General features: G+C 47.8%; 1 protein-coding gene across 1 annotated transcript; it reads left to right on the top strand.

Moving 5' to 3' along the window:
• The first annotated feature begins 643 nt into the window (after positions 1-643).
• LOC142472369 (uncharacterized) lies at positions 644-8,415 on the top strand. Its single transcript, XM_075579458.1, has 5 exons — positions 644-656; positions 840-932; positions 1,684-2,017; positions 7,446-7,723; positions 8,195-8,415. Coding segments are annotated over exons 1-5 (720 nt in total). The 3' UTR covers positions 8,197-8,415.
• Positions 8,416-10,556: the final 2,141 nt, after the last annotated feature.

The raw sequence follows: 10,556 nt of genomic DNA, 5'->3' as shown, positions 1-10,556 counted from the left end.
AGTCTGCTTTCTACCCTCGCATGTAATCGCACATTAATCATTGTCTGTGTGTGCTCTTTCAGTTTGCTCTCAGCCCTCACATGTAATCACACACTAATCATTGCTCTTTCAGTCTGCTATGTGGATTTATTATAAAAAGGCAGACTATTTAATGAATCTCTTCCTTATTGCAGACGTTTCCCAGGAGGTAGAAGAATGGGAGGTTACGTATGAAAATTTGAATGAACTGAGAGACCAAAGAGAGATGGTGACACCTTCCCCTGCAAATACTTTCAGCAAACATGTGCAAAGTAAGAGGTTTCCAACACACCTCCTCATTGTAACTGAGGTCCTTCATATTCTGACAAGTCTAATTCTCTCGTACAATCTGCTGCTATAAAGGGTTTCTGGCCCTTTCTAGTGACATTGTTACATTGTATATTGTATAGAAACGTGAAGTTTTCATCAGGTCCAACGCAGACATGGAAAAAAAATATCTAGTGCGCCATCTGGTGGACACATACTGCCCACAAATAATTTGTCTAGCTGTCCATGGCTGGCCCGTGGGCGAGCCCTCGGGAACAAGGTGCCCACACGGCTGTAATCTCGTGCCCCGTCACGGTCCTGAAAACAATAAGTCTGCCTACTGTACATCTTCAGATAAATGCTAAAGACGGGTAGGTAGATAAATAGATATTAAAAATATTGCACCAGACTTATAAAGGCAAAAATATCCAAATGCATTTTCTGATAATCCTATTTATTGATAAATCGATTGCAGTGTTTTTGCTCTACCTTTGCCCTAATTTTTAAACAGGGACGGGAGACTGATTTTGATACACATCGTGCTTTGTTTTTAGATTTATCAGCTGTCTGCTGTCAGTACCGCACTGCGTTTTTACTGCTCATCTGCCTCCTTTTGCTGGCTGTCACCATCGGACTATCAGTGCGCTGTGAGTACCACCTGCATTTCCATCACAAAGTGTACCGGTGTGTGAATCATTGCAAGGCGGCCTATAGTTATAATGGTATTCTTCAGTAAGGAAGTGCGGGCTTACTATACACAAGTCCATGTGATCAATTAGTACAGCTCAACCCCGTTACAACGCGAATCCGCTTATAACACGATGCAAGCGCAGCTCCCAATTTTCGTATTTATGAATACTTTACACCACGATTATTGGGATCTTAAATACTTTATTGTACAATGCATACACTTGTACATTATTTCTAACGCGATCCACTTATAACGCGATGTGATTCTTTGGACCCCAAGCACAGCGTTATAAGGTGTTGAGCTGTATTAAGTATAAGGGGACGTAAATAATAATAATTATTAGAGTTGTCTACTGTCTATTAATGAAGAGATCTTACAATTAATATGAGAAGTCAAATGGATTATATATAAAAAAGCGATTCTTAATAAGGGAAAAAGTTAATGGGATATTAGAGGTTATGCTGATTATCAAGAGATCAGTGGTTGGTTGTTGGAGGAGGATTCAGGACAGTATTCAGTACTTATTATTGGGTTATCAGAATAAAGAGGGATGATATTTATAGTGGGAGGTATAAGTGTTATCAGGTAACAAAGGTTCATCAGGGAATGTGTTGGAAGGTTTTACAGATGTATTGGGGTTTGTTGATGAGTTAGAGGAGTTAGGGCCCTGGTACTTACTGTTGGTCTTGTATCTGCGTGACTGCCAGTGTCCTTGGTGTCCCAGCATCGTGATAGCACTACTGCCCTACTGGAACATCTAAGAGAAGAGCATGGAGCCCTGAATGACAGTTTATCTAACAATATTCACATGAACGAGGCGGCATATGGGGTAATTGAGGAAATGCTGAGAAAGACCCGGGCTGAACTGGAGCAGACCAGGAACTCTCTGAATAAAAGCCAGGAACAGTTGGAAACAACTTACGAAGAGTTGGAAAACACAAAGGAGCAGAAGAATGTGCTAGAATTCGCCTCACAGGGATACCAAGAAGATCTCAGGAAAGAAAGGGACACACTGAGAGACAAAGATGGTCAGCTGGGAAGGTAATTTAGTCACAGGGAAATGTTACATTGCAGAGTAATATATACATTCCCAGGGAAATGTAACGTTGCATAGTAATATATATACAGTAGTAACAGGGAAATGTAACGTTGCATAGTAATATATATACACTAATAACAGGGAAATGTTACATTGCATAGTAATATACACTATACATGTCACAGGAGAACAGGAATTTACACCTTTATACCGGGATCATATCACTGAGCAAAACCAAGAAGTAAAACAAATTGCAATTTTTCCTTAGAAACAGACGTACACACAGTGGGTTACAATTATACAGAAGAAAACACACTTACTGGGGGGTCTGGGATACAAAACTAACCTTTCCTAGGTGAAATAGCGCAGAGAACAAAGTATTTACAAAGTCTGTCAGATGACCGGGACTAATCCTGAAAAGTCCCGTAACTGATCTTGGCGCGCAGTTCCTGACGCCACCGCTCTTTCCATTCTGGAGGAGCTGAAATCCCTTGATCGGGAGTGAGTACCAAATGTCCTGGTACTCTTTTCGGCTTGTAGTTCCAGCCGCGACCGCTACATTCTATTCTGAGAACTTGGCCCCGAAAAGTGGGGCTTAGAAAATGTCTTGCCTTGAAATTTCTGAAGCCGGCTCGCGTCTGTTTCTCACAGAGCGTCCTTTGGTCAGTTCAAATCTGACGCTGCTGTCTTGGCGCTTAGAATCTGAGGTCCGGATTGGCTGCTAGGTTTCTTATAGTATTTCAGATTCATTCATGAAATACTACAACCAATCCGAGCCGGGGAACTATTCACCAACCAATTAGAGGGCTGCCAGTCGTCCAAAGCCGGGCAAGCGGATCTTCTGAATGCAACAAGGGCATGCGTGAGTTTATCACGCTAGCCACTTGGTATTCAGAAGCCACCTGCTGGGTTAGGTGCCTACAAGTCTGGGAAGGCAAATGCTGCCCGCGATGGCTGGCATTATGTCCCGGACGAGGGTACTCAACCCAACCATCCTGCCCAAATGGCTTTAACACCAGTGGCAGCATCTGTGACTTTGAAGTACGGACCTAGGGCAGACTGAGTGGCACCACAAGCTGGTAGCCCACTAGCCTCCCTCAGAGACCTTTGAAAGTCCCTTTATTAGTGAGCCTGGTTACCCCCTCACCGTCACAATACAGTCACATGGAAATGTAACATTGCATAGTAATATATATATAGTCAATTAATCAACCTAGTGAATAAATAGTATGAAGGAACGACTGTATGATACGTTTATATATCCAACTTCATGGCAACAAAGGTACAAAAGGTGCATAATCATCTCTGCCCGCACAAAATAACATAGGCAGCAACAAAAGGCAATAATGTGACCAGCTGAAACACAGAGAAAACAAAAGCGCAGACGCACATAGTGAAGTATGTTCCAAAATAAATATATATATTATGATGGTAAGATATCTGCGTATATCAGATCACAATAAAATAGGCATTTCATGTACAATGACATGTGTTACCCGGCACCGCAACAGCCACAACACTGCAACGACCAGGAAAGAGGTGTAAACACAACCACTTTCTTCAAGAAAGTCGATACGAATAATCTTTTATTGGCCTCCAGTAACCATAAGAAATCTTGGATAAGTAACATACCTGGAGGTCAATTTATGAGAGTTAAGAGGAATTGCAGTAATGAAACTGACTTTGAGAAACAAGCACAATGTCTCTTTCTGAGATTTATGGAGCGGGGATACGACTATAAAAAACTGATGTTAGAATTGGAGAAAGTTAGAAATATTGATCGTATCGTTAGAAATATTGATTAATACCTAAAAAGAAGACAAAAACTGATAAGACTGGTGGTAAAACAGAGGTTCCATTTATTACCAATTATAACTCCATGCATAAACAGATAGAGGGAGTTATTAAAAAACATTGGGGTATCTTATCTACTGATCCGATTTTAAGTGGTCACATTAGCCTTTTCCCTAAATTCATCTATAGGAAGGCACGGAGTTTAAAAGATGCTTTAGCCCCAAGTGATATTGGGAAACGTGTGGATCACAAATCTGGAAAAACTTGGCTTGGTCCTAGTCCAGTGGGGAATTTCCCACGTGGAAAATGTTCTATATGTAGATTCCTTCATCCTGAAAGAAAAACATTTAAGTCATGTAATAATTTAAAATCTTATGACATTACTGACTTTATAAACTGTAATACAAGCCATGTAGTGTACTTATTAGAATGTCCTTGCGGCCTGCAGTACGTAGGCCGCACAAAGCGTAGTCTTAAACTCTGCATTCAAGAACATGTGAGAAATATTAAAAATGCCCTACAGACTCATAGCGTAAGTCGCCATTACTCTACTCACCATAAGAAGGATACATCATCCCTGACATTCAAAGGGATTAAATATGTCCCTCGGAATAGACGAGGAGGTGATAGGTTAAAGGATGTCTCTATTCAAGAGACATTCTGGATATAAAATCTTGAAACCGTGGGCATTAATAGTCTAAATGAAAATATAGATATATGGTGTCTATACTAAATTAATAACGTGTCTTTATGGTCGATTTCCTGTGTTTTGCCTTGAAATTTGTAGTATGTATGATCATGATTAGGTCAACTTTAAACAATCTGATATGTTCTCCTATATATTTACTAACTGATTGTTTGTTTTATTTCAGAGCCATATGCTCAATATATTTTATATTGACAGTTTTTTATTGTTTATTGTTTTTTATTAAAATGTGGTATTGTTGTTATATTAATAAAAGTGTATTATCTAGGTTTCACATGTACTTCAACACACTTGATAGGGTTAATTCGATACCACATGGGTTAATCTCTTAATAAGACTTGGGTCTTAATTATTCACACATCTGTGTGACTCTGTCTCCTTTAGATTTGATTGGTGCGGTGTGCTATCTAATCAGACCTATCAAATGTGAGTATAGGGTATATATATATCCTTGAATTCATAATTAAATTATCCCTGAGGCTACGAAACGCGTTGGATAATTATATAGCCCATACGGTACATCTTATCACAGTCTGTGTGCCGAAGCAACTTTGAGACTTTGAGATTGCCTTGCATGATTCGGAGTGACGTAATAGCTCACTTTACGGCCATTCTCACTTTACGGCCGGCCGCAAATACATACGGGACTCTTGAGGAACGAGTCTGGCGGCGGTACCAACGGTCCTGACGTCTGAGGGCGATCTACCCAGACGCAGAGAGGCGAGCGGAGGGCTTCTCGAGTGCCGCGGCTGGGTGTCTCCATGCGAAGATCTCCCTAGAGAAGGAATTGTGGACATCAACTGATCCCGTGGTCGTTGCGGTGCCGGGTAACACATGTCATTGTACATGAAATGCCTATTGTTTTGTGATCTGATGTACGCAGATATCTTACCATCATAATATAAATATTTATTTTGGAACATACTTCACTATGTGCGTCTGCACTTTTGTTTTCTCTGTGTTTCAGCTGTTCCGGGGGTGTTGAGTCACTCCTCACATATAGCTGCAGACGCCCACTTACAACTTAGAGGTTGATTCTAATTTTATTATCACAAAGGTGTCTAATGGGTTAATTTTATATTGCACAATAGAGTATACTAGCTGCGCACTTGTATTTCTGTTCTTTTTGTCTTAATAATGTGACCAGGTTTGTGTGTTTGGCTCTTGGAAAGCTCTTGGAAAACAGAAATTGAAAGATAATAATAATAATTATAACATGTTCTTGTATAGCGCTGCTAGTTATACGTAGCGCTTTACAGAGACATTTTGCAGGCACAGGTGCCTGCCCCGTGGAGCTTGCAATCTATGTTTTTGGTGCCCGAGGCACAGGGAGATAAAGTGACGTGTCCAAGGTCACAAGGAGCCGACACCGGGAATTGAACCAGGTTCCCCTGCTTCACACTCAGTGCCAGTCAGTGTCATTACTCACGGAGCCGCTCCTTCTCCCAGGCTCCCCTGCTTCACACTCAGTGCCAGTCAGTGTCGTTACTCACTGAGCCGCTCCTTCTCCCAGGTTCCCCTGCTTCACACTCAGTGCCAGTCAGTGTCATTACTCACGGAGCCGCTCCTTCTCCCAGGCTCCCCTGCTTCACACTCAGTGCCAGTCAGTGTCGTTACTCACGGAGCCGCTGCTTCTCCCAGGTTCCCCTGCTTCACACTCAGTGCCAGTCAGTGTCGTTACTCACGGAGCCGCTCCTTCTCCCAGGTTCCCCTGCTCCACACTCAGTGCCAATCAGTGTCGTTACTCACTGAGCCGCTCCCTCTCCCAGGTTCCCCTGCTTCACACTCAGTGCCAGTCAGTGTCTTTACTCACTGAGCCGCTCCTTCTCCCAGGTTCCCCTGCTTCACACTCAGTGCCAGTCAGTGTCTTTACTCACTGAGCCGCTCCTTCTCCCAGGCTCCCCTGCCTCACACTCAGTGCCAGTCAGTGTCTGTACTCACTGAGCCGCTCCTTCTCCCAGGTTCCCCTGCTTCACACTCAGTGCCAGTCAGTGTCTTTACTCACTGAGCCGCTCCTTCTCCCAGGCTCCCCTGCTTCACACTCAGTGCCAGTCAGTGTCTTTACTCACTGAGCCGCTCCTTCTCCCAGGTTCCCCTGCTCCACACTCAGTGCCAGTCAGTGTCGTTACTCACGGCGCGGCTCCTTCTCTATTTAACTACTATTTAACGTTAGTTGTATTTTCTCTGTACAGTATATATATGAATGAGCTGTACTGTATGGAAGCAGGGCGGCCCCAGGGCTGAAATTAATGCGGTTCAGCTCCGGAGGCCACCTGCTTTAATAATATCTTATTAAAATAAAATAGAAGCCTGTTAGAGGCGCGCAGGGAGAGTGACTGATTCAGCTCCCTGCGCGTCTCTTACAGACAGGAGCCCCCCGGTAGGATTCACACAGCGGGAGTCACATTCAGACACAGGGACCCCCGCTGTGCTGATCTTGACGGGCCATTCCCCCTGCCCTGCACTGGGCTGTGATTGCTCTGTGTGTGGTCATGAACACAGCTGGGGCAGGTTGGAGATTGAACTGGCTGCACCTGTACATCATCTGTACATCATTGTTTTAATATCTGTTCCCTAAGACATCGTCTTCCAGCTCATTCCCTATCGATGTCCCGTTCTTAAGCCGGATCTCCTAAAATGCAATGATTAAATGTTGTGGGTAGAGCCTTTTCCTGCACATTATCAGTACTGTCCTGCATAGGCTGTCTGTCAATACAGCAGTAAAAGTAGCTATTCTAATCACTATATTATTATTACTATTTTAATTATTATGTGCTAATAACACATTTGTTAGAAGAAAAATATATAATTACCCAGCGAATTGAATAACCGCTTAGTTTTGATATACTTGATTGATATCCTCAAGTATTATGTATTGATCCATTAGTCCCACCTCCAATCTTCCCATGACAATTTATACTGTACTGTAGGTGTCAGAGTGATCTGAGCCAGGAAGTGCAACGGAGGCAAAGCGCAGAGGACACCCTCAGAAGGACACAGTCATCACTCGCTACTACACAGAACAAATTAAAGACCACTGAGGCCAACCTGGTCAAGAAAGACCGCTCCCTGACAGACACACATATCAGCCTGACCCGGGCCCGAACCGATCTGACACAGAGCAGGTGGAATGCAGAGAAACAGGCAAAGGAGCTGTCTGATCTGAAGCAGAAGTGGCAGAATTCGCAGCAGTGCGTTTCCTCCAATTGTAAGTATACAGAGAGCAGGAAGGTCCTGGCAGAGCCGCACAGTCTCACTTTAAAGCAACAATCAACTTTATTTGTATTCTCCCCCCACCCCCCCAAACAATTTTAGATTATGCTGAGGGTGGGGGATGGGTACAGAAAACAAAACAGGGTGGGTAAAGGATAATAGAACAACCAACGTACATAAATACACAATAAAATAATAATAATAATAATTACAGTGATAAAATAAAAAGTATGAGGGGGAGGCAAGAGACAATAGCAGTCACAATTATTTCTCGGTGACTTCAATAGAATTTGGTTAATAGCCTTAGGATTTTTAAGGACCTGCATCTGTTCCCTTAATGTCTTTCCATTTGTGTATCTAACATTGCCGATATATCTTCTGCTAAGGCCCTTATCCAGGACTCCAGACCTTCTCAAATGTAACCATAGAGCTGTTCCTGAGTGCACTAATGTTCTTCCATTTCCAGAACATGACGAACTTCTTCCTGGAAGACCCGATAGATGGTACATTCGCCTGCTTCTATTTAAGTGCTATTGTACGTCTTGCTGCTGTTTAAAGATGCACAATTAATTTGTTCGAGACATATGCCATGTTTTCTCCCAGGTATCCCAAATACTTCAGTGAATTTAATGACTGGATGGTTATACGACTCTCTAGGTCTATTCTTTTTAGGGATCCACAGCAGCGTGTCTATATTCTGTCAAGTAGGAGAAGGTCATCACAGCTCTACCTTAATATTCATCTTAATATATAAAATCGAATGGTTAGTGAGGTTAGTGCTATCTGCGGTGAATCTGATTGGTCCTCAGCCTCTGGCCAATCAGATTGCTGTGTGTGACGTCACCCAACTGCAACTGCCAACACACACACACACACACACACACACACACACACACACACACACACACACACACACACACACACACACACCTCCCCCTCCCCGCTCCAACACACCTCTCCCCCTCCCCAAATCACCTCTCCCCCCTCCCGGCTCCAAATCACCTTTCCCCCTCCCCAGCGGCATCACCTCTCCCCCCTCCCCAGCGGCATCACCTCTCCCCCCTCCCCAGCGGCATCACCTCTCCCCCCTCCCCAGCGGCATCACCTCTCCCCCCTCCCCAGCGGCATCACCTCTCACCTCTCCCCCCTCCCCAGCGGCATCACCTCTCACCTCTCCCCCCTCCCCAGCGGCATCACCTCTCACCTCTCCCCCCTCCCCAGCGGCATCACCTCTCACCTCTCCCCCCTCCCCAGCGGCATCACCTCTCACCTCTCCCCCCTCCCCAGCGGCATCACCTCTCACCTCTCCCCCCTCCCCAGCGGCATCACCTCTCCCCCCTCCCCAGCGGCATCACCTGTCCCCCCTCCCCAGCGGCATCACCCCCCCCCCTTCCCCAGCGGCATCACCTCTCACCTCTCCCCCCTCCCCAGCGGCATCACCTCTCACCTCTCCCCCCTCCCCAGCGGCATCACCTCTCACCTCTCCCCCCTCCCCAGCGGCATCACCTCTCACCTCTCCCCCCTCCCCAGCGGCATCACCTCTCACCTCTCCCCCCTCCCCAGCGGCATCACCTCTCCCCCCTCCCCAGCGGCATCACCCCCCCCTTCCCCAGCGGCATCACCTCTCACCTCTCCCCCCTCCCCAGCGGCATCACCTGTCCCCCCTCCCCAGCGGCATCACCTCTCCCCCCTCCCCAGCGGCATCACCTCTCCCCCTCCCCGCTCCAAATCACCTCTCCCCCCTCCCGGCTCCAAATCACATTTCCCCCTCGCCAGCGGCATCACCTCTCCCCCCTCCCCAGCGGCATCACCTCTCCCCCCTCCCCAGCGGCATCACCTCTCCCCCCTCCCCGCTCCAAATCACCTCTCCAAATCACCTCTCCCCGGTCCAAATCACCTCTCCCCCTCCCCGGTCCAAATCACCTCTCCCCCTCCCCGGTCCAAATCACCTCTCCCCCTCCCCGGTCCAAATCACCTCTCCCCCTCCCCGGTCCAAATCACCTCTCCCCGCTCCAAATCACCTCTCCCCCTCCCGGCGGGGGAACAGGCAGCTGCCACGCGGCGCCTAAGATGGCGGCGCCTGGAAAGACACCCTTCCTCCCTCGCGGCGCCGAGTCAGACGATGGCGGCGCCCGGAAGTACAGGTAGGTGTCGCTCCCCCACCTCTGGCGCCAAACGGAACTGAGAAAGGGCGCATCAACTGAGACACGTGTGTGTGTGTGTGTGTGTGTGTGTGTGTGTGTGTGTGTGTGTGTCACTATCCACTGCCCCCCCCTCCTGTCCACTGCCCCCCCCCTCCTGTCCACTGCCCCCCCCCTCCTGTCCACTGCCCCCCCTCCTGTCCACTGCCCCCCCCTCCTGTCCACTGCCCCCCCCCCTCCTGTCCACTGCCCCCCCCCCTCCTGTCCACTGCCCCCCCCCTCCTGTCCACTGCCCCCCCCCCTCCTGTCCACTGCCCCCCCCCCTCCTGTCCACTGCCCCCCCCCCTCCTGTCCACTGCCCCCCCCCCTCCTGTCCACTGCTCCCCCCTCCTGTCCACTGCCCCCCCCCCTCCTGTCCACTGCCCCCCCCCCTCCTGTCCACTGCCCCCCCCTCCTGTCCACTGCCCCCCCCTCCTGTCCACTGCCCCCCCCTCCTGTCCACTGCCCCCCCCTCCTGTCCACTGCCCCCCCCGTCCTGTCCACTGCCCCCCCCTCCTGTCCACTGCCCCCCCCTCCTGTCCACTGCCCCCCCCCTCCTGTCCACTGCCCCCCCCCTTCCTGTCCACTGCCCCCCCCCCTTCCTGTCCACTGCCCCCCCACTCCTGTCCACTGCCTCCCCACTCCTGT

Source organism: Ascaphus truei, chromosome 1, assembly GCF_040206685.1.
Source record: "Ascaphus truei isolate aAscTru1 chromosome 1, aAscTru1.hap1, whole genome shotgun sequence".
Lineage (NCBI taxonomy): Eukaryota > Metazoa > Chordata > Amphibia > Anura > Ascaphidae > Ascaphus > Ascaphus truei.
The sequence above is the reverse complement of the archived record's forward strand: the minus strand, read 5'-3'. Positions and strand labels throughout refer to the sequence as shown.

What these genes read in the sequence shown, in the direction of transcription:
- LOC142472369 (XM_075579458.1), top strand. An exon ending in CATCGGACTATCAGTGCGCT is followed by an intron (nt 933 to 1,683) that starts GTGAGTACCACC and finishes CGTGACTGCCAG; the next exon opens with TGTCCTTGGTGTCCCAGCAT. An exon ending in AAAGATGGTCAGCTGGGAAG is followed by an intron (nt 2,018 to 7,445) that starts GTAATTTAGTCA and finishes ACTGTACTGTAG; the next exon opens with GTGTCAGAGTGATCTGAGCC.